The sequence below is a fragment of the Chanodichthys erythropterus genome, chromosome 5, assembly GCF_024489055.1.
Source record: "Chanodichthys erythropterus isolate Z2021 chromosome 5, ASM2448905v1, whole genome shotgun sequence".
NCBI lineage: Eukaryota > Metazoa > Chordata > Actinopteri > Cypriniformes > Xenocyprididae > Chanodichthys > Chanodichthys erythropterus.
The window spans coordinates 15,543,735-15,567,769 of NC_090225.1; the positions used below are offsets into that span (position 1 = coordinate 15,543,735).

General features: G+C 37.0%; 2 protein-coding genes across 4 annotated transcripts in view; one reads left to right on the plus strand and one right to left on the minus strand.

Moving 5' to 3' along the window:
* The first annotated feature begins 1,291 nt into the window (after window positions 1-1,291).
* Window positions 1,292-21,675, plus strand: col17a1b (collagen, type XVII, alpha 1b). Its single transcript, XM_067386240.1, is given in 56 exon segments — window positions 1,292-1,346; window positions 1,607-1,654; window positions 1,830-1,937; window positions 2,061-2,306; window positions 2,412-2,459; window positions 2,540-2,569; window positions 4,931-4,978; window positions 5,267-5,407; window positions 5,625-5,798; window positions 5,925-6,008; window positions 6,098-6,172; window positions 6,965-7,102; window positions 7,138-7,296; window positions 7,400-7,489; window positions 7,579-7,623; window positions 7,723-7,869; window positions 7,964-8,203; window positions 8,362-8,412; window positions 8,539-8,565; window positions 8,689-8,715; window positions 8,806-8,868; window positions 9,261-9,365; window positions 9,525-9,569; window positions 9,740-9,757; window positions 9,852-9,905; window positions 9,999-10,034; window positions 10,125-10,160; window positions 10,260-10,322; window positions 11,212-11,247; window positions 11,360-11,431; window positions 13,691-13,717; window positions 13,856-13,891; window positions 14,020-14,055; window positions 14,161-14,241; window positions 14,533-14,568; window positions 14,683-14,766; window positions 14,852-14,929; window positions 15,083-15,124; window positions 15,281-15,343; window positions 15,435-15,494; window positions 15,635-15,661; window positions 15,800-15,844; window positions 16,091-16,168; window positions 16,256-16,300; window positions 17,238-17,363; window positions 17,445-17,561; window positions 17,646-17,762; window positions 17,852-17,968; window positions 18,053-18,148; window positions 18,281-18,427; window positions 18,999-19,139; window positions 19,375-19,560; window positions 20,902-21,063; window positions 21,181-21,261; window positions 21,391-21,471; window positions 21,632-21,675. Coding segments are annotated over 56 exon segments (4,662 nt in total).
* Window positions 21,676-22,241: 566 nt separating this feature from the next.
* The window catches only part of slka (STE20-like kinase a), a 41,466-nt gene continuing 39,672 nt past the window's right edge, over window positions 22,242-24,035 (minus strand). For 2 of the 3 annotated variants that reach the window (XM_067386242.1, XM_067386241.1), the window contains exon 19: window positions 22,242-23,894. In XM_067386242.1, coding sequence (XP_067242343.1) covers window positions 23,748-23,894 — 147 coding nt within the window. In that variant the 3' untranslated portion in view covers window positions 22,242-23,747. The remainder of the gene's footprint in view (window positions 23,895-24,035) is intronic. The other variant, XM_067386243.1, reaches the window with a different exon arrangement.

A 24,035-nucleotide genomic window follows, 5' to 3' on the forward strand; every position in this document is an offset into this window, starting at 1 on the left:
CAGAAGTCAGGTAACAACATTCATACTGCACAGGTGAAGTTCACAGACCGCTCTTAAGTGGACTTTATCTAACATCCAGACAGCCAAAATCATTCTCTTCAGATTATCACCAATCAAAGGTAAAACACATTTACATCAAATATATTTTTCTTTTTATAAAAGAGAAAATATAAATTAACTATAATAAGTTGTTTTAGTTAGCATATGTAATTAAGAAAAAATCCTTCTGTATTTATATGTAATTATTTTCTTATATGATTATAACCAGCTGTTGCTCTCCTGAATTATGTTTATTTATAAATCCGATGCAAACTTTTTTGCAAAAATTTCTTTGTATCTTGGTTTGGTGCGGGGTTGCACCGGACTTGAACGATTGGAAACCAGATTAAAACACCTTTATGATTTTAATAAGTTAAGGGTGCATTTCATTATTTATGAGATATTTTAAATGTTTAATTGTTTTATTCTAAACTTCACAGTAGATGTGGGAAAGAAGTCGGGCTAAAATCTTAACTGATTATGTATTCAGTTCTGAAAAGCTTTGCATGGACAATCACCATTAATAGATAAAGGCATTATTTGTCTATGGGGGAGCATTCACTGCGTTTAGCTTTTTCATGTTTTGTGGTTTTCACTGAAATAGTAGCTTGCCTTGCGTTTGAAACTGAAGATGTAAGGAGGGTGGGGTGGTGATGAATTGCTTTGCTCTCTCCACTGTAAATATGAGACTAGTTGTACTTGCAAGTTTTTTGTTGGGACAAGTAATTGTCCCTTAGGCACTATTTTTCATTAATGTTACGGGTATGTGTCATTTATAATTACTTTTTGGATATGGTCTGGAATAGTCTTCCATTCTTGCCCTGAAATTTGAGTAAGAAAGAGAAAAAAAAATCATTTTTTGTTTTTTTATCAGTGTGCTCACATTTCTTGTTAAAACTTGTTTTGAAAGTCATTCAGTCATATACATTAAAACTCTTTATCATCATGTAAATGCAACTTATTCTGTCATTTCACATAGCAATGTATCATAAATCAAGTTTAACTGATTAAATACTTAAAGTTAACATTTAAGAAAGTGGGCAAAATATGTATCACAGGCAGCTCTTTTCATCAAGTACTATCCCACAGTTCAGCTGTAATACAAACACCTTGAAGCTCCATTAATTAGTCATTAATTTTCATAACGTCTTTGAGTATAGCTAGATCTATTGCTAGACTGATTCTGCTTTATATCACGCTGATATGATTTTAATGATCTGTAATGTTTTGTTACATTTTTTTTTAGCATGGAATGGATGATTTAAGGCAACAAAGAGAGTATTCAGGAGGGAGTTCAGGAGACAGAGGTAAGGATGCTTGTTGTTGTCACTTTTGTTCTTTCCCTGAGTTAAGAGTGTATTTAATTGCTGTTGAATCTGCACCAAAGTCATTTGTGAAGATCTTTTTATTGAGAAGGCTGGCCATCTAGTGGTTCATAATGTTACTGAGAAGCTTGATCATTACATTGATGAAGCGGGACAGTTTTATTCAGTGGTATTTATCCATGTTTTTGAAATTAAAAGCAAGAACTGTTCACATTTACAAGACATGTATTCTGAAAACACAGGTATCTCTGAAACAGTCTCTACCACCAGAATTACAGCTTTGCCTCCACGTAAGTTACCTGTGTATATTTTATCTCAGTGTTTGTTTTATTCATATCCAATGCCTTATTCCTCTACATTTGTGCCTCATAGGAAATTTGCCATACTGTGAATGTAACTTGAGCATCTTTTCAATTTAAGATCAAAGTGGACATTACTGTTGTTTATTGTGATTTTAACCTCCAGGAGGCTTCAGTGCATCCGCCAACAAGGGCTTGTTAAGCACCTCTGGGTCTCCTAGCCTGGAGAAGAACATTTTGACTCAAAACAACAGCAGTTCTTATTTCTCTTCCTGTAAGCCAATAAACCATTTTATATTTCAAATAAACTGATGAATTAACTAAAGACAGAGTAAACATTTATAAATGTTCTAAGGATTTGTAAATGGCTAAAACTGTCCCTGCTTCTGTGTCTCAGCATCTGTGAGTGCGAGTGCAGGTGGGTTAGGCTCTGGATCAAGGGAATATCTGCTAGAGGAGTCATCTGTGAGTAAGGGCAAGAAGGCAGGTGGTGCTTCTGGAGTTTTTGAGAGTGTCTCTGGATCAGGATCAGGATCAGGACTGAGGGTGAGATCCAGCTCCACTGATGGCATGAGAAGAGCACAAGACTCCCCTTCGTTTCTGGAGAGGAAAAGCAAAATCACTCATTCACGTCGTTATGATGGTTAGTCACAGCTGAGAAACTTTAAACAAAATAATTTTTGTTTGTGTTTGTTTTCTCAATCCTTCATAATTTTATTAACATGTAATCATTTTTTTTAAACTTCAGGAAGCTCAAGTGAAAGCTCATCCCCAGAGATGACAAGAAAAGACTATAGTAAGACCCTCAGCCACATTAAAACGATTAAGAGGATTTTTATATGATTGAGACTAGAAATATCTGCTTTTTGTTTCCAGGTTCAACTAGAGGAAGAAGTCAAAGCAGAGGTGAGATTATTTATACTAATGCGAATATATAAAATTCTTTGCATAGGTCTATATTTATTGTCCAGTACTATTATCTTTATAACATTTTTACTACTTTCAAAAGGCCAATAGTACAAAACCCTGCCCACTACAGAGGTGTCAGCAAACCCCAACGCAATAATACATAGGGAGTATTTATGATTGTCCTACTCCCCAGTCAGGCAGTAAAGACAGTTCATCATTGAATTATCAAGCATATCTTTGATTTAGACCTGATTCTTTCATTATCAGAAATGCATTACACAACTGTTTGATTCTGATTCGTCAATTGAAGCATTCAGCTGTCAAATATTTCTGAGAAATTACTATTATCCATGTTGAAACATGTTTCCTACTCGTGTTCTGTCTTTCAGCAGACTTTTCTAGTAAGTTAATGAAACAATTTTCACTCAAATCATTATCCCATGTCTATGTACAGCCATGGCTTCTGGCTCATTATATTACTATTGGCACAGTGACATAAATTTTTCATAAAGTTTGCTGCTTCAGTTGCGGTGTTGATTCACATTGCACATAGTTTCTAGTGATCAGATGCATTTTGAATAATTGCAAAAAGCTTAATGGGCAAAAAAATAAAATAAAATAACACCACGAAAACCGAAATTTCACAGTTTTTTGATGACCAGAAAATGACCAGCTAACATCATTTTACTAATAATTTTACTAATGACTCCAGCTCCTGTGAGGACTTCAGATGACACAAACTCTGAATCAGCATGCACCAATGCTACATTTTCTATATATTGTAATCACTGTGTTCACAACTTACTTCAATGAGCTCATTTTTTCTCATTACTCGGACACAAGTCACCTCTGATAACAGATCACTCTAAATTGTAATGTAGACACATGCATATTCTGCAAAGCTGCTTTTAAATGATGTGTATTGTGAAAAGCATTATACAAATAAATGTGAACTGAATTGAATTAATCATATCATCAGCATATGGGAAAGTGTGAACAAGTACTAGTCAGAAGAAATCACTATAATTCTGATTGGATTATAGAGCAGACTGATTGCTTTAAATTAGAGAAGTGTTTCCAATCATTGTCTTCTTGTGTTAGCAATGGTTACCTTCAAAGAAAGACATTGCTTTGCATCAAAATAGCCTCACATGCAAGGAAATTGCTGCAAAGAATATTGCACCTGAAAGAACCATCTTTACCGGATCTTCAAAAACATCACAGAGACAGGTTCAACTGCAGTGAAGAAGGCTTCAAGACGTCCCAGAGTGTCCAGCTAGTGCCAGGACTGTCTCCTCCTGAGGAGTCGGCTAAAGACTCGTGTCACCACCAGTGTAGAGCTTGCTCAATATTGGCAGCATGTGGGTGAGAGTGCATCTGCACGCAAAGCGAGACCAAGACTTTTGGACAACAGCCTGGTGTCAAGAAGGGCAGCAAAGAAGCCACTTCTCTCATAGAAAAACATAAAGGATAGACTGAAATTCTGTAGGAAGAAGCTGACGACTGGTGCAAGAAGACTGATACAAGATATTTTTTGTTATGAAGCCTCCTTCTGACTGTTTGGGACATCTGGAAAAATCGATTGTCCAGAGAAGAAAAGGTGAACACTATCATGTGTGGAGTTGCTTTTCATCCAAGGAAGTGGGCTCTCTCACAATTCTGCCCAAAAACTCCACCGTGCAACACGCCCTGCAAAAGCAACTTCTCCCACTGATCCAGTAGCAATTCGTTGATGATCCGTGCATTTTCCAGCATGATGGAGCACCATGTCACAATGCAAAATTGATAATGAAGGAGATCATTATATTGAAATTTTGGATCCATGGCCAGGCAACTCCCCGAATCTTAATCCCATAGGATAGAAGTACCTCAGGATTTGTCCCAGAAGCAGATGTCCAGCATGCCAAAGTGAATTGCAGAGGTTATGAAGAAGAAGGGTCAACACTGTAAATACTGACTCTGCAGAATGTTTTTGCCAATAAAAGCCTTTAAAATTTATGAAATGTTTATCATTGTTTTCTAGTATACCCTAAAAACGTGGAAAAATAATCTACAAATACTGAAACAGCAAACTTATTAAAACACAAATTTATGTTGCTGCCAATACCTTTGGCCACGACTATATTTATTGTCTAATAAGCTTTATAATGTAATTATAATGTCATTACCGTGAAATAAACACTGAAGGACAACGACACGATGTTCAATGTGTCTCAACACTTAGTTTGTGGGACATTAGTGATCAGTCCCATATTTTAAATACATATGTGCTAAATGTATGTGTTAGCGCTGAAATAATGACTGACAAGACAATAATGTTCAAAATTCAAACTTTTTTCATCTCTCTTTCTGTTTTAGAGACGGAAATCAGGACCAGACTGCAAAGTGCATCTCCCTCTACTAGATGTATGTTATCCATTTCTCTTTAATTTGATTGTCTTAGGAAATCAAATGAATAAATAAAGATGTGGCACTCAACAATAATTAAATTGCATAAAAAACGCTCAACAGAAGCGAAATGAAATGAGAAATGTATAAAATTCGCCTTTGAAAAACAAGTTAATGAATGGATTGAATAATCCATGCTCAAGGAAAAAGCTCAGAAAATATTTTGTTTTGTTCAAAACCTAAGAGAGTGCAAGTAAACGCATGTTTAGACATGAGGTTGTGACTAATTCAGTGCTGTTGCTATAGGGACTGAGCTGGATGATGTGAAGAAGCTGTTGAAGGGATCACGCTCCGCCAGCGTCAGCCCCACACGATCTCTCTCCTCCTCCCCTCTGCCGATACCTCGCAAGGCCACCACCTTAGACACCAAGATCTCCACCAAACAAGGTAATGAAAGCTCAGGCTGATGACAGGTCATTTGTTATCAGTAAAGCTTGATTAAACTGCAAGATATCATTGTATTTAACACTCCTACTACACCTATGGTGTGCAGTGGCCATTTATTTTCCTGCACAAATAAAATCCAAATTCCTCAGTTCATCCGCATGCATAGAGATCTTGTGTTCATTTCCAAACCGTTAAGGCCTCCTTTCAATTTTCTCAGTCGAGCAATATGACACCACTCTTCTTGACGCTGACCTTGCCTCGTACACATGGAACACCTCCACACTGCCCTCTACCGTCTCCACTGGTGCTGCTTACGACTTCCACAGCAACACCAACAACATGTCAAATGGAGCTTCGCTTGTCAGCAGCACATCACCATCCTCCTTATCAGGTCTGCACTGATACAGAGGATTAAACAAGTCATTAATCTTGTACACATCAAAACATTCATTTGAAAACACAGTCCTCTAGCAGACATACAATGGCTAAATAAATACATGTTTTTCTTGACTTGCAGTGTATGGCTTCCACAACAATTTAGCTCCTGCTCCTGTTCCTGTTAGTGCAGTTCTAACTTCGAGTGGAGTTAACACACACTCAGGTATCCTCTGAGGCATATATTAAATAACTGTATTGACATTAGAAGCCAATAACATTCCTTGTAAGCATGTTTATTTGTGTATTTTATAGGATACGGAGTGCAGAAGAATTATTCGACAAGTCCCAACAGCACTCTTGCCGTTAGCACAGGCGTCTCCACTGCAGGTGATTGTTATAATCACTCAGTATGACGGGGCTCAACAATAAGGATGGCCCAGGGTCAATATGAGAGAGTTTTGGGACAGCTGACAGAATCGTCAGTTGATCTATCAGGCCAATGTTTCTCACTCTATTTTATAAACAAATGTGTTTATTAATTTTAGTTGGATCATTTAATGATATTTTCTCAAAGCCGAAACATCACATATGATTTGGTTTGAACTGTATTATTCTGGGTAAAGAAATCCTATGAAATTTCTAAATATAATTTATATAAACATACACTAGCATTCAAAAGTTTGGGTCAGTTATAAGGTTTTTCATGTTTTTGAAAGAAGTCTCTTATATTCAACAAGGCTGCATTTATTTGATAAAAATACAGTAAAATATTACAATTTAAATGAATTGTTTTATGTTTTTTTAAATTATTATGTTTTTTAGGTATGTTTTTTTAATTTTTAAATTAGTTTTATTTAAATTAATTATTTAAATTATTCCTGTGATGGCAACGTAGTGTCTTCAGTGTCACATGATTCTTCAGAAAAAAAAAACATTTTTTTCCCCCCTAAGTTCAGAAATAAAATAAAAATTTGAGCTATCTAAAAGTTTTTATTGTCACGTTTGATCAATTTAACTTAATCAAATGTTTTATTGTTTTCAGGACACGTAGGCTAAAAATCATTGCTTGTAGCTAATCACTGTGTCCTTTCAAGTGACTGGTAAAAGAAGGTGGCAAAGCAAAGAGATATTTTGATATTTAATCATGATTATTTATTTGTTTCTTTGTTTATTTTTTAGGATATGGAGTGCAGAAGAATTATTCCTCAAGCCCCAACTGCACTCTTGCTGTTAGCACAAGCGTATCCGCTGCAGGTGTTTGTTATAATCACTCAGTAAAGGATTTATAGTTACTGTAGTTCTCAAAAGACGTATCCATTGACACCTTATAAACATAAAGACTTTTGTGCCACATTTAGGACCTGGTACAAGGACCCTTAATGAGAATGTGTCAAAGAGATACCTGACGCGGGAGAAAGAGAACATTCCTTTGAAGAGAGAGACTGACGAATTAATCCTGACCAAAGACAGTGGCAAACAGTTTACCAACAGCGCCCCCAATGGGGCAGCAGGTATACACAGGACTGAACGTTGCATTTGATTGAATTAAAATTTGAAATACAACGACTGATGTTTCGACCTACGCTAACACTACGCATTGATTTACCTTTAAAGGGTCATATTCAGATGTTTCATTGAAGAAGGAAACTATGATGACCAGCTATTCTGAAAGTTCTCCTGTGAAGTCTAGCTCTGGCGCACATTGTAATTGACTTTTCATGTATCATTAATATGTTTAATATAAAATTAATATGTATTTTTAAAATAAACAAAATATTTTTACCTCTCCAAAGATGGGGCAACATCAGTGTCAACAAAAGATAAAGCTACTCATGCAGGTAATTTTTTTTATTTGAGAAACTATTGCACATAATACATACAGTATATAGTCATACTGTATAAAACTCACCTTAATCTTGATATTTGTGTCCTGTCAGATATTTATAAGGATGAGGATGACTGTAAGTGTGGAGGCGGGCTTTGTGGATGTGGGCCAAAGTGCTGTTCCTGGTGGAAGTGGCTGCTGGGTTTTTTGCTCAGCCTCCTGCTGCTCCTTGGCCTTCTGTTTGGACTCATTTCTTTATGTAAGATTTGAATGTCTAGATTAGAAACTTACTAAATTAACATATGCTGTTGCATATAGTCTTCTAATATGTTGCTAATCTCTTTTCCTTGAAGCTGATGAGGTTAAGAAACTAAAGTCTCGTGTCAGCGCTCTTGAGGGAATACCCTCCTCCACGAATGCCCGCACAAGTCGCCTGTCTGTTTCTATTGATGACATTGACAGATATAAAGAAGCTGGAAGTAAAGCAGCATATGTTAATTCACTGGATTCTGCAGTTTATTCAGACAATTCTGTGCTGCAGAGAGATGTACAGCAAATACTGAAAGCAGAGATGCAGTCTGAAGCCATGAAAGGTGAAAACAGTTCTGCTTAAACACACACATAAAAATCTAAACATACATTCTGTAGAAAGTTTCCTACGCATATATTTTGGATTATTAAACGTATTTATCTGCATACTTGTGCATACATTCAATACAAATGATAATATAAATGTTTGTTGTGTATCTAGCGTTCCTTGCTTCTTCAGTTAAAGCTGAAAGAGGACTTCCAGGGCCTAAAGGTACAGTTTTTACCGAGCACTTATTACAGAAAACTTAATTTATACTTTCTATTGAGATTTAATAGTGAGTAACCTGCTTTCCCATCACTATCACAATCACACCTTTTCTTTTTTCAACACTTTCAGGTGACACTGGATCTCCAGGAACGAGGGGTTTGTACAATTTTAAAACTAAAAAATTAAAAATTTGCTATCTGTAAATTCAGTTAACTGTTAATTTGTTTATTTTGATATGCCTACAGTCATAAATAAAAATGATTCAAACTTGTTTTTCAGGAGACAATGGTTTTCCAGGGCTGCCAGGTAAGAATAATGCTTGGTCTTCTAGTAGAACTAAAGTCTTAAAAGTTGAGCTACAATCAGAGTTTATTGTTTTTTGATTTGTAACTATAGGTCCACCAGGAATGCCAGGACATCCAGGACGGGAAGGACAAAAAGGGGATAAAGGGAGTGCAGGTACCTGAAACATTACACAACACTTTTGTTTTCTGGAAAATCATTCATGCTCTTCGTGTTGAAATCTACAATTACATTTAAGGCTCAGATGTTCAGGTTTAGTCAGGTACAGTCCATAAATGCTGCAGCAAACAGATGCTAATGTTGTAGCACTAACAAATAGCTTTAAATAAAGTAAGTACTTCCACACTCCTTCCTCCAATCATACTCGCCAGTTTGCAGCCTAGTTCCTTGCTACACTTAAGAAACTTCTAAGACACATCTTTACTGTGAACACTTGAATCAGTTCTGTTAATGCTCTTCCTCTTTCTGAAAAAAAGAATGAACCTTTTCTAGATGTTGCCTCATCGAAATTTGTATGCTAAAGTTGTAAACTAAAATGAATGTGACAGGTGAACATGGTGCTGAAGGTCCACCAGGATTCAGGGGAAGAGATGGTCAACCTGGAGCCCGTGGAGAGCCAGGACCACCTGGAGCCGGAGAGAAGGGTGAAAGGGGTAAGACTGCTTTTGAGAATTTGAAACATGATCTTAGCATTTAATCTTTAGTACTTAATTCATTTACAGTTTAAGTTCTCATACACAACATACATTTGAGATTTAAGCTACTGTTTTCATCATTTTTACAATGTGTTTGTGTATCTGTTTGTTCTCTAGGTATTCCTGGATCTCCTGGTCAAGTTGGTCCACCTGGGCCTAAAGGTCAATAAAAAACACAATTTATCTTATTATTTTTATTGTTGTTGTTTTTATTTGGGGCATAAAGGCTGAAACTTATTTTATTCAGTGACATTATAGCTGTACAGAATGGTTGCGAGTCATTGTGCAAATGTTTTGGCATGAATATACTCTTTTTGTCTGTTTTTCAACAGGTGCTAGTGGTTTACATGGTAAACACACTCTTTCTTAAAAATATTAAAGTGGCATTATGTATTTGTTTTTGTCATATAATGACATTACATGTGAAAAACACTTTTTGTGCAGGTGAACAAGGCCCTCAAGGCTTCAGAGGTGAACCCGGTCTTGCCGGGCCTAAAGGTGTGTAGCTCAATAAATACTTGGTGCATTTTCACAAAGCAATAGGCCTACATAAAACCGTAATACTTATAGATTAAAAAAAATTCTTTACAGGTGATAGAGGAGCTCCAGGTCCACCTGGAAGTAAAGGTTTGTAACCAATTATATGTCATCCTAACATTACCAATGTATTAATATAGTCGATGTGAATTCAAGAAAATGATTTGTGTGTTGTATCAGGTGATCATGGTGACAGAGGAGACAATGGATTGCCAGGTATGTATGTTTAGACTGAGTCGTATCAAAGAACTTGATTAATTTGTGCCATGTTCACAAATATTTGATTCAGTCTTAAACCATTGTATCCTTCATCAGGTATTCCTGGTGCTGCAGGACGACAGGGACCGGCTGGTGAGAAAGGATCTAAAGGAGCAGCAGGTGATTCTTCTGTAGAAACAGATGCAAACTTGAGATATTTGGCTTTTTGCCATTTTATTGTTAGAACAGAAAGGAAACAGACATAGGAAGTGATAGAGAAGATTGTTTATTGGGAATGGCAAATTTCTAAATATCAGAGACAAAGGTTGCCTGTATCTGGTATATAATCACTACTATGCGTAAAGTCCAACATCTGACAGAGCTACATATGTAGCTGTCAACTCAACACCAGACATCAAATCTCTAAAAACATTATTGTATTTTCAGTATGTGGGGGCAAGTGAGGGTGCAAGCTATAGAAAACGAAATTGCACTACCATTCAAACTTTGTGGTCAGTAAGATTTTTTAAAAGAAATGAATACTTTAGCAAGGATGATGCATTAAATTGATCAAAAGTGACAGTAAATACTTGAACATTATTACCAAAAATTATATTTCAAATAAATGCTACTTAAAAAAAAAAAAAAAAAAAAATTTTGTTCATCAAAGAATCCTGAAAAATGTTTAATGTTTTCCACAAAAATATTTAGTAGCACAACTATGTTCAACATGTGAAATGTTTCTTGAGCACCAAAGCAGCATATGAAAAGGACTTTCAAAGCATTATGTGACACTGAAGACTTGAATAGTGGCTGATAGAAAAAATCAGTTTTCAGTCTGAAAACTGAAAAGGAAATAGAAAAGGAAATCCATGAAAGATGATCAGAAATTGTTTGTTAGCTAAAGCGATTTTCCAATAAAAAACATCATATTACTTTATTGTATATTTATTTACACTTAGTTGCATGGCACTGGTTAAAGCTCCATTATTACCTGGACCTCATTAATGCAAATGTTGGATTGATGTAAAATAGATCCCCAGATAGTAATTCTGTCATTTCATATTAGGGACTCATGGAGCTGATGGTGAAAAGGGCCAAAGAGGTGAGTGGCATTTTCAGAATTTGATGATTTCAAACCAAAGAATGCTTTTCACAACTTTATGTACCTATATCTGCCTGTTTATTTTAATCTGGATGGTTTTGTTCATATTTAGGTGAGCCAGGCTCAATTGGTTTGCCAGGAATCAGAGGACCACCTGGGCCACCCGGTGATGCTGGGCAACCAGGTATAAAAGCATGTAGAAAAACATGATCCTCATTCTGAGAAAATGATGTCAAACCGCATGGTTATAGCACAGTCCCCGCTAGAAATTTTACTTTCGCAGAACATTCTCAGGACGTCCCCATTGGTGTTAAGGATGTTGCCTAGTAATGTTTCCAGTACGTTCAGAGCAGAGACGGTCATGATGTGGAGTTCTTTTAAGGTTTGGGGAATGTCATTTGGTGGACCTTCAGGGAACATTCAAGACATTCTCTGAACGTTTAGGGAACCATATTTTATTTGAAAATGTTCTCAGAACATCCCTGCTGCCCTTATCAAAAAATGTAATTGAAAATTAGAGTTAATTAGCTAAATTGACTAACAAAAGTAGATGTTAAAACAAAAACTATTTTTTCTTAAATGTCTTATAAAAAAAAAATACCTCTTTACCGGTAATTCCTGGATTAATATTATAAAACCTTTTCTTTAAAATGCAAATCTCTTGCAGTAAATCATTAGCTGACAACAGCACATGCATGAACTAATGTAACTGCTGTATCACAGCATCAGCAACTACACAGTTACTGCTTTAAATAAAGCAACATGCAGCAGAACATCAGTGTTTCTGGATCATCACTGACTGAAGCACAGGCTCTACTCTTCAGCACAATGATGACCTCACAAATCTCAGACAACAGAAACAGAGCATTAAACACTAACAGATCTCTCGAGATCTCTGCATCTTCCCTTATTACAAACCATTGACTTTATTTCTTTCATACAAATCTTCTTAATTAGGTGGTGATGTTTTATCCAAATTTATAAATGTCACCGTTATGGAGGTAAGCGCTTGCTTAAGTTTGGCTCCTGACTCTTGACATTTTGAGTTTACTTTTTCTCCAATTGTTTTAACTGTGTGCTTCTAAAGCACATTTGTTACAAAAATAAAAAATTGTGAGGAAAACTTCTGATCAAATGTATTTGGTTGTTTGTTTTTCATGATTTTATGATCATGCAGTGGCTTTATTAACTGATCTCTTTCTTTCTTGTTGTAGTCCACTGATACTGCATAAAATCCTGTCCTGCTTTGATATTTTGAAAGTTTTTATCATTGTGTAGAAATTATTCAGACCGGAACATGTAGATTCACACAGACATCAAGGTTCAGCGTTTGATCCTCAACAATGGTTACAAAATTTTCAGATAAACAGATTAACTCTGAACTACTACAGTCACAAAAAAGATTTTTGTTTATTGTCACCATTGTTGAGGTTCATACACTGATTCATGATGTCTGTGTGAGTCTAAAATATGACGCTCAAAACTCTGTCTGTATAATGAATTAAAACGAACCATTAATTAATGAAAAAAAACTAACAGTTAATACACTCAGAGTTTGGTCTCTGGAGAGGATCAGTGAATCATGATCACTAAATAACCGAATTCATCTAATCAGACTACCTCTTGCATTTCTTGCTATAACAAAGTGCATTGGAAACATAGTTAAAGCAGCCAGGGAAAATCTAATGTTAAAATGTTAAGAATCAAGAGCCCATCTAAAGCAAACGCTCACCTCCATTACGGTGACTTCAAACTTTATTATTTTTTATAAAACACCCATTTAGAAGGTGACGTTCTCAGGACCTCACGCAACATTCCCTAAAAGTTCTCTAAAGGTGACGAAAATTCCGAACCTTTTACAGAACATTCGGGACATTCCTAAAACGTCCTCTTTTGGTAATGAAAGTGCTGCAGTTCAAGGTTCCTTATATGACTTTAGGGGGATGTTCCATTTTGGTTATTTTATGGTCAAAAAAGAACGTTTCAAAGAGGACATTTGGGACATAAACAGAACGTTTCCACATGGTCCTCTGTTGGTCATTTAATAATGTTCCCGATATGAGTTTAGGGGAATGTTCTATTTTGGTTATTTTATGGTTGCGCGAAAATGTTACAAAGAGGACATTTGGGAAATTAACAGAACGTCCTATAGTAATAGTCCCCTAAAGATTCCCAGAACATCCTGATTGTTCCCTTAAGGTCAACGGTCATGATGTGGAGTTCTTTTAAGGTTTGGGTAATGTTATTTGGTGGACCTTCAGAGAACATTCAGGACGTTCTGGGAATGTTTAGGGGACTATTACTATAGGTCCTATTACTACGTGGGAGTCCCCTTCATTTACCATTTGATAGTATAAACTCAAATGACCACAGTTTGATAGAATGGTAGAATAAGTGCATTAAGTTTGATTGTCTGTCTTTTCTACTGTTCTCTTTGAATCAGGAACTCCAGGGATTCAAGGACCTCCAGGTAACCTGTCACTTGAACTACATTATTTTCTCTACCTAAGTTATGCGTTATATTTTTGTGCAGTTTAGATTGTTATAATTTATCTCAACTATGTATGAAGCTATAATGGTGATCATTATTTATTTTCTTTTATCATAGGTCTACCTGGCAATCCTGGTCAGCCTGGAGCTAAAGGTGATTATGTGATCAAAGTTTAGCGGCTTTTTGAAGTCTTCTATTTTGCCTTATTATTGGACATTAGAATCATATAGGCACATCTATGCACATCAATGTCCTAATAAATAATCTGAAAATGTTCACAGGTGAGACTGGTGAGGCTGGAAGAGTGATCAATGCAGGTAAGATTAGTGAAGCATTAAAGCACATTTAACAGTTCACTGTGCAGTGTTGTGAACTTAAACTGAGAGTTTTTATCTCAAGTTCAAAATTGCTTGATTTTGCAGCAGGTTCTAGCTCAGTGGCAATCCCAGGACCGCCTGGAATCCCTGGTCCTCCTGGCCCACCTGGACCTCCAGGAATATCAGGTATGCTCATAAACTGTTAAAAACAACTAAACAAAACCCAAATTAAAAATACAGTCAAATCAAAACACCTTGCTCCTGTTAACCACTGTGGCAGGAACATTTGTTGATTAAACACATTTTAGACATTAATAATAATGACAACTAGCTGTTTTTACCTGTCATTTTACATACATAAATTTGTGTATATTATGAAAATCCAACAAATGACATATACTTGAATTATTTACACTGTTTAGATACAACTATATATTTATAATATGACTTTATGGTACATCTTTTTTGTTATGCTAGGTCCCACTGGCCCTGCTGGACATCCTGGTCAGCCTGGTAAAATTGCATTTTGCATTTGGTGTTGCTATTTAACATTATATATGAATTAAATATAAATCATACTCAAATGACTTTCCGTGCATCCATCCATCCACCTTGATTTTTGTGCAGGTCTTAAAGGTAATAAGGGAGATCAAGGAGAACCGGGTATTGTTGTGAACACTGGTGAGACTTTGGTTGCAACGCGTTCAGAAAGTAAGTCTTTATTTTAAAGATCTAATTTAAACACTAGTAGCTTATAGAAATGCATTAACATAATGCTTGTGTCTGTCATTTTTAGGACAGTATGGTGCTGCAAATGGTGCTGTTACTGGGCCACCTGGTCCTCCTGGTCCCCCAGGGCCTCCTGGACGTCCAGGTACATTAACATTATCCATGAAAACATTCACGATCAACATATGCATTTTTTTGCCACATTAATGAAGTCTGTCAAATTCCAAAAGTTATGAATATGACAAAATACACCAGTGTTTTAAAATGAATTTTCCTTTTCATTTTTAATCTTCAACAGGAGATTCCAGAGCAGGTCCACCAGGCGAACCAGGCTCACCAGGCTCACCAGGTAAGATGACATGAATGAGTACTTTACACAAAAGATTACATATTTAATTTGATTCATTTCAGTTTTTTGTACTTCTCCCACTACTAACTTAATCCTATATTCCTATAGTGGCAAACTTTTCTCAACTCTTTTGTTACTAACTCATAGGATATGGTAGACCTGGTCCTAAAGGAGACAAGGGAGATCCAGGAAACTTTGTGCCTAATTCAGGTTGGATTACAGTATATATCTGGTATTATACTTTATTATAATGTGTTGTGGTTTTTGAAGTCTTAAAGCTTTACAAATGCTGCCTACACAGGAACATTTTTTGCGGGACCACCTGGGCCGCCAGGACCCACAGGGCCTAAAGGAGCGACAGGTGAGTCTTACCTAGAACTGGATTTTTGTTGATTCTACTTGTTAATTTTCTTCCAACAGCCAGTGAAAACTATGAAAATGTGATGTCAAAAAGTAGTTTAACTATTATCAGATGTCTAATGATATATACATAAACTTCAGGTGCCCAAGGTCCAAGAGGATATCAAGGTAAGGCTTTCTTCTCTAACTAGTTGTTCATAAGGGTCCCAAGAATTAATATAACAGTAAAACACATAAAATACACAAATGGATCACCACATGCCTTATAATAGTTCTTTGTTTACCATTTGTGACATTATTTTCTAGGGGAACCAGGTCAGCCTGGCCTTCCAGGGAGTCCTGGTAGAGTTAGTAAGTTATTTTTTTCTGTTGACAGATTCATTAACATTATGACACTCACGGCAACAGATTTGGTCAATAATGAGTCAGTTTTAATTATATTTTGTGTTCCTGTGTGTTTAGTTGGTTTATGGCACTTAGCTTTACAATACTTAATTTGCTGTTAATTGAAATATTGTATATAGATTATAAAAACATTTTTTAAGTGTTCATAAAAGCTATAAATAAATATTGAATTAATCGTTTTTTACTTTTTAGTGTCGGAGTATGGTGTCGGTCAAGGGCCACCTGGTCCTCCAGGGCCTCCTGGACCACCTGGACGAGAGGGTCGTAAAGGTAAATAACTTGAATAATGATAAGGAGATGTTGTATGCAGGTATATTAATATCTACAGTACAATAATTTTTTTAATAATTTTCTCAGGGGATCCTGGAGTACCAGGTTTAACATACCAAGGAGAGTCAAGAGGTAAATCTTAATACGATGTACTATATAGGTATTAAAGGAATAGTTCAACCAAAATGTAAATGTTGTCATCAGTTACTCACCCTCATATCAGACTTTTATTCATCTTTGAAACACAAATTAGGATATTTTTTAATATTCTCTCCCTTTTTATTTTTGGGTGAACTAACCCTTAAGCTATTCGTTTGCTGAACCAGAGTCTTCACTTCTTTAGTAAATAATTTGTAAATGCCTAGTTTTGTCATGAAACTCTAGATGGCACAGTCTGATGTATCCCTAATGCAAGCTGGTGATATTTACGGCACTAACTACTTGGCACAAGCTGACTGGTTCATGCCATATCTGCAGCCAATGAGCTTGCTTGCTCAACATTTAAATAGCTGGTTACCATTCACTATAGCAGTTTGCAGCGCGCTTTCAGAGTTCGTCTAAAACCCTCCACCTTCCCCAGCTCCACCTGTATAGATCTGCTATGGGTAATTGATATATGCTATTTGTGCAGCAGCAGCATGTCTACATACAGCAGCGTATCTGCATATGTTTGGTATTGGCAGCAGCAATTCCTGTACTTGTTCTGCAGCAGCAATAATCAACAGCAGCAGCAGCAATTCAGCAGCAGCGTAGCAGATCTATTCTGCCAAAACCAAATACATCAACACTGTCATATCCATTACCATGCTAAAAATATTCCAAGAGTTGTCATGATAGAACTGAGCATTTTGTGGGCTGACACCAGAGATGAAATCACGTTCATTGATATAAACTTTAAAAAGTGTGGGATACCTCAGTTTGGAACAATATAACGGACCCACAGGAGCTGTTTGGGAATAACACTAATCTCCAATAGCACCATTACTGAATTAGTAGATGAGTCTCCCAAAGCAAAACAATGTAGTAACTCTACATTATCTCTTCTCATTGCCATCAGTATCAGGAGCAGTTGCAGTCGGGCCACAGGGGCGGCCTGGTCCTCCAGGACCTCCTGGTCCACCCGGTGCTCCCGGTCATTCCAGTGGATCTCATTCTGCCTCAGACTATCGTCATTACATCATGGAGTATATGCAAAGTGAGTTCTTGTTTATTTAGATGTTCACACTCCTACTGCTAAAGGTTATTTCCTCATGAATGTGTGATGTTCTTTCCACAGGTGACAATATGAGGCAGCATTTGTCCAGAATTCAGGGGCCACAAGGTCCACCAGGTCCACCTGGGGCTTCAGTGTCTGTAGAGGACGTGGCATCTCGGGTCATCGCTTACATTCAGCGTAAGTTAAGATTTAATCTTTGCAGTTTAAAATGTATGTGTGTCTCTTGCTGCATTTGTAATAAAATATATACTTTTGTTTCAGGCTCTGGAATCAGTGGTACCAGTATTAGCCAAGGTGCTCAAGGTCCTCCAGGACTTCCTGGCCCTCCTGGCCCACCTGGAAGTATAACTGCTGACTACATAATTTCTCTTTTACAGAGTGAGTAAACCATGTCAAATCCACTTGTGTATAAACAGCCTTTTGAATCCTGATTCTGAGAATTGACCCAGTGACTTTCTTGTGCTCAGGAGAAGAAGTGAGGCGTTATGTGGCTGGCCCTCCAGGACCACCAGGTTCACCGGGGATTAGTCCTACTAGCTTTAACGCACAGGAAGTGGCAAACTATGCCATCAGAATAATGAATGGTGTGTCTTGAACCCAAATTCTGTGTTAAAGCTACATTAGATTGAATTCTGTAGGTCTAATGGCATTTGTGAATTTGTTTTTAGAGCAGGGGATTACAGGCAGACCTGGACCACCAGGCCCTCCTGGCCCACCTGGCCAGGCAGGTGCTACTTACAACGAAATAACTGCTCTGATTCAGAGTATGTGAATCTTTTTAAATTGTCCTTTTTTACTTTTCAAATTTTTCTAATTAATTCTTCATTATGTGTTTTATAACAGTGCATGCAAATGCAAAGGGTTTCCTCTTATATTCCCCTTGAATGTGTTTGAAGGGTCAGGGCTTGGGGGAGGCGTTGGACGTCCAGGGCCCCCTGGTCCTCAAGGGATACAGGGACCCCCTGGTCCACCTGGTCCCTCAGGAGGCAGCTCCTCTGGAATCTCGGGTTACAGACTGGAGGACATCCAGCTCTACCTGCAGAGTGAGTCATCCAATTCACTATTCTTCTGTCTGACGCCCTTTTTACACCTGGTATTAGGATGTTTTCAGTGCTCCAACCACAAGTGGTCACCTGAGATGTATTATCGTTTACATGCATTACTGTTTAACATGCATTTTAAATACGTCTCCTGTGACCACTTCGTGTAGACCCTCCCTTATTATTCTGTCACACTCTACATCACTGCACAAATACTATTGAATTGATCAAGCCATTACGCTGGTTACAAGTAAGCGAGAAAGGAAAGGATACGAATTGTAATGACACATAATCCATGTGTTATGACGCTCAGATGTTAGGTCAGCGTTTAGTCGATTTGGCTTTTCGAACACATTGAGTGTCTAAGAAAGCAGTCCAGTCACGTGTTTTTGAAAGTAGTTGAAAGTGGACAAGCTCAGAATATTTTTGACCACATTACTTGTGATTAATGTTGCCCACTTGTGATTGGATTGACAAAAATGCATCTTAACACCAGGTGTAAATAGGACCTTATATATATATATATATACCTGCAATGTTACAAAAAATAATTATGTGATTCTTTGGTATTTAGAGTCTGGTTTTAGGGGACCTCCTGGCCTTCCTGGCCCACCAGGACCCCAGGGTCCTCCAGGTGACACTAGGGGCCTTGTATCATATACAGGATCTTCTGCACGAGAACAGATCCGTGCTGAGCTGCAGGAGTACTTGAACAGTGAGTGTCACTCACCACACACTCTAATCTGGAAACTGACACCTCAGTGTAACTTTATATTGGATACATTCACTTGGTGGATGTTTGACTGATTTAACAAGTGATCTCACTCCATTCTATATTCTCAAAGTTGCATGTATGATTTGTTGAACTGCACACTCCCCAGATTTGTTTCATCAGTTGCTGCAAACTCATGGTTGACTGCCGCATCAATAAATAGTTTCATTTTTTTCAGGCGACTCTATGAGGCGCTATATTCAGAGTCCCCCTGGGCCTCCCGGACCCCCTGGCCAGAAGGGTGAACGTGGTGAACCTGGACTCAGTTATCAGAATCCCAGAAGCCAGTACCGCTATGGCACTGAGATCACTGAACCAGTGGACTACTCCAATGTTGCAATAAAAGTGACTGATTATATTAAAAGTGAGTACAGTAACATTCAAGTCCTATGCACCACAGTTATATTCATAAAAAAAGCAGTAAAAGTAACGTAAAGTTGTCTTTCTGAAAGAAATAGCCACACATACAATGCTGCAAAAGAATAGTTATAGTTTTAGGTAAGCTGGTCACGAGCGCTGATACAAGTGACTGTCTTTCAAGTAAGTCATTGAATCATTGATTTAGTCGATTAGTTCTGTTCTCTTAGTACTTCTGAATAATTACTTCACAACCATTTAAAATGTATGTTCTATATAATATGAATGTAATTCAAATGTTCTATATTTGTCATGTGACCTACAAGTGTCGGTTGTGTCACTTCGCTGCCATTTACAAATCCTCTCCCGTGGCCTTATGGGATAATGAATTGTCCATTGGATGCACACTTCAAAGCTGACACAAGGCTACAGCCATGACTTGAACATTGGGGAGGGCCAAACCCAATGGCAATACAAAAAAATACATTTATTTTAAAAATATGCACACTCTTGTTTGCCTAATATGCCTAAAAAAGCTAACTGTTAATGTTTTTTTTTGGTCCCGTCACATTCAATTATGAATTACATGAATCATGTAAATGATACCATATATTTTCAATTCAAAACTGCAAAATTAGAAAAAGAAGTCAAATCACTGGATATTACTGACTGTCATTTAACATTTGTATCATAAAAAGTTATCATATAGTAAATGTTTACCTACTTACATCCTCACTCCAACATTAAAACTGAAGCGTTGTGCTGGAATTCATGCACAACTTAAGTTAACATTAACAGTCTATGACTGCTAAAACAGACCATCTTAAAAATTTAAAAAAAAATTTTGTCATCATCACAACAGAGTGTGTTGTGTAATGTATTGCAGCAGAGAAGCATCAGGAATATCAAATATTTGAGTCCTCCTCAATGTCTAGGTACTTTTTTTTCCTGATGTTTTCTGCTTACTGTGAATTCAGATATACTAGTCATTTCACATACTGTTGTTTAGTCAGCTATTTAGTAGGGAAAGATGCATTTTGGATGCAGCTACTGTTTTAGGATTAAGTCATTGAGTTATTTACTTAATTCAAAAAAACTCTTTCAGGACCAAAACATCACTACTATGTGTTGGCTTTGTTTGGTATGAGTATCTGGCAATGTTGTGTCTAAAAAAAAGGCAAAAGTAGTTATAGCAAAGCACTTTAAAGCAAATGCATCCATTTTTCCAAACCGCTTGTCCTAAGTAGTGCCCTAGCTTTTTGGGCCCTTTGTTAGGGAAACACCATGGATGGGTGGGTAGTCCATAACAGTGATAATAAGCAATCCCTTGTCAACTCTTTTCCATTAGATCAAGGTCTCCTGCAGGACCTGACAGAGGGATACTGGAGAACACAAGCAGGAAGTATTCAAGGACCCGCTGGGCCTCCAGGTCCTCCTGGCCCACCTGGGTACAGCCGTGTGATTGGTACCTATGGGAATGTGACTGCAGACCTCATGGATTTCTTTAGAAGTTAGTGTCTACTTTTACTCACATACTATCACATACACTTATATATACGCTTATTATATATTTAATCACCACATTTGGCTTGTATTATTTATCTTTGCCAAAACATTGTCTTTTTAGCACACGGGACCATCCCAGGGCCTCCTGGCAGGCCAGGACACAAAGGGGACAGAGGATACCCAGGACCTAAAGGAGACAAAGGTACCTGTCATCATTGATTTTGTCCAGAATAGCTATATCAAACAGGAAATCAGCTGAAGTGCTGCCAGTTTACACATGAAAGTGAAGAGCTGTGAATATGAAGCTGTATGGTTTGTATGCGATCTACAGGGGAAAGAGGAAGCTCAGGGATACCCGGCCTCCCGGGGCAAAGAGGACCAGAGGGACCAAGGGGAGAAAAGGGTGAAAAAGGTTAGAATGGTATACTTGGTTTCTCATATTTCCTAGTATGATGTTACAATAGTCAACGTTATTAGCATCTTAAAAAAATCATCAAATGATGGAGTATTTTAAGGCAGCACTGGATCCAGCAGTCACTCTGACATGTATCTATCTCCATATTGAACTTTAGGTGATATCCAGACTGGTAGATGGAAACGGGCCACTGGTGTGTAAGGGCTCAAGCTTTTGCAGCAGCACACTTTTGTGGATGCACTGACAGCAAAAAAATCTTTTAGAAGATAAATGCATAAACTACCCTCTCTTTATGAAGTAACAGTCTAGAGGCTTGTTTGGTTTCTATTTTATCACGCTATACAGTTTTATAACCAGTGCATGCAATATATTTCATACATTCAAAACAATTTTCAGCTTTACTAGTGTGGGTTTAAGACATCTTAAGAGATCGTCTTAGTCTTCATTATTATACATTTAGCACTTGAAATGTACTTTTTACCCAATATTGGGCTTTGTAATTGCCTTTATTTTATATTTTTATGGTTTTTGTATCATAAATCTATGTCTATGGTGATGTTTTGCATTGCAAACACAAAAATCAAATGAAAATGTAACGGATGATACACCAAACAAACAGCAACAACAAAAAAAGTATCTTAAGCACCTTAGATTTTTTAGACCATGTGCTGTAACAAGAGCCATTGAATGTTTAACAAAGAACAGAGCATGATTTTACACCTACCCAATATGAACCCAAACTGCAACATGTTTAGAAAAAAAAAACACACCAATAAAATCAAAGAAAATACAATGAGTTTTATTTACAGTATATCAATGGACAAGTGTTTCGATACATAAATTGACCTCAAAAATGCATCAGATATTCCATCAAAGTGCTGCAAGAGGTTAAGGTCACTGTTCAGCAGTATGACATTAGGATATCGGCCCCTTCTCTCTGTCTCTGGACAAATATCCTGATTTGTAATGCACTGTTTGTGCAAATGTCAACTTTTAAAACCTGTCTGTAAAATGCATCATCTGTTCAAAGAGTTCATGTCTCTGGTTAAGTACAGCATTTGGGATTTCTCTCAGCATGCAAAAAGTATATGAGCACAGCATGTCATATTATGGCTAAGATACAGATGTGTGATTTCTTGCACCAAACGTTATCAAAAATAGAGCTCGAATCAGATGAAAAGTCCTCAGCAACAGTAAGAAATGTTCATGTCTTCCCACTGAAACACTTTTGCAGACTGCAATGGACTATTCAAAATGCTGCTCTACATTTGACTATCAAAAGTACGTGTCCTTCAATAAAAAGAAAACCTAAAATTAAGATAAACAATGTAATGTGCAAGTTTATATTCCCCATATATTTTGATGAAACAGGAAAAAGAACTAATAAAAACTTTCAAATTCATTTAAATCCATAAATAACTTTAACTCTATATATGAACATTCAAGGCGGCAAACACTGCCCTATTCTCCTTCAAATACGTGAAATTAATTTGCTCATAAAAAAATAAACTTGGCTACTCTGAACCACAAAGTGACATGCCAAATGAGAAATGACATCATCGCATACAAATATTTGGGCACAATTTCCTTCGTAATGCACTAAAGAGATCACTACTGCATATGTTCAATTTGTTTTAAAGTGTGCAATGTCATCTTACGGGTTACATTCCTTGACTGTAAATATCTTTAACCATAAAGCAAACATTAAAAGTTAAAAAGCGTAGTTTGTTTTAAAAGTAACTTTGCATGGACATTAAAAACAGAATAGGCCAAACTCACAGGAGGATACAAAAATGCAACATATAACAGCTGATACAAGACCATAACAGCACTGAAGCTTAAATTAGTTGAGTGTAACAGTGACTAGAGTGTCCACGTGTTTAAATGTGAGCTCTCAACATTTAAGTTGGATTTTCTGTCTGGGATCTTATGTTTGTTATGGGCTTTTCATCATGTGACCCTTATTAAGGCTGTTTTATGAATGTATTCCACAAAGACAAGATGATATTGCCTGAGTGTATTCACAGCTAATTTGCACTAATGTCTTAAGCACAAATTAACATGACCAGAAGACAATATACAGAAAACTAAAATGTTAATCCATTGGATTCAACGTGGCAAAAAGCATGTCAAGGTAATGCATAAGGTTTCTCCTTCATTACTGTAAGCTTTCCAACCCCATGCATCTATTCTGATCTCATACCTTTGAAAGGACAATGGGCTCTTGACTAGAACAGCACTTCCTCGCTTTAGATAAAGCTCAGCGGTGAAGGTTAAGAGCCAGAGGAGTGGACACTGGGAATAGGGTAGAATTTAGAGACTCTGCTTTGGGTGGTGGGATTGAGGCATTCGGACTCTCCGCTCATTTTAAAGAAGACTTCTTGTTCTTGCAGTTTACGTGTGAACTCTTCCTCCAGAGCCTAAGAGTGAGCAGGAGAGAGTCATACAAAAAGAGTCCTACTCAAAATATACGAGATAGCATATTATCATTCCAGAATACTATGAGCTCAGACTTTATTTGAATATTTTCTTCTATTTTTTAATAATATAATATTTAATGT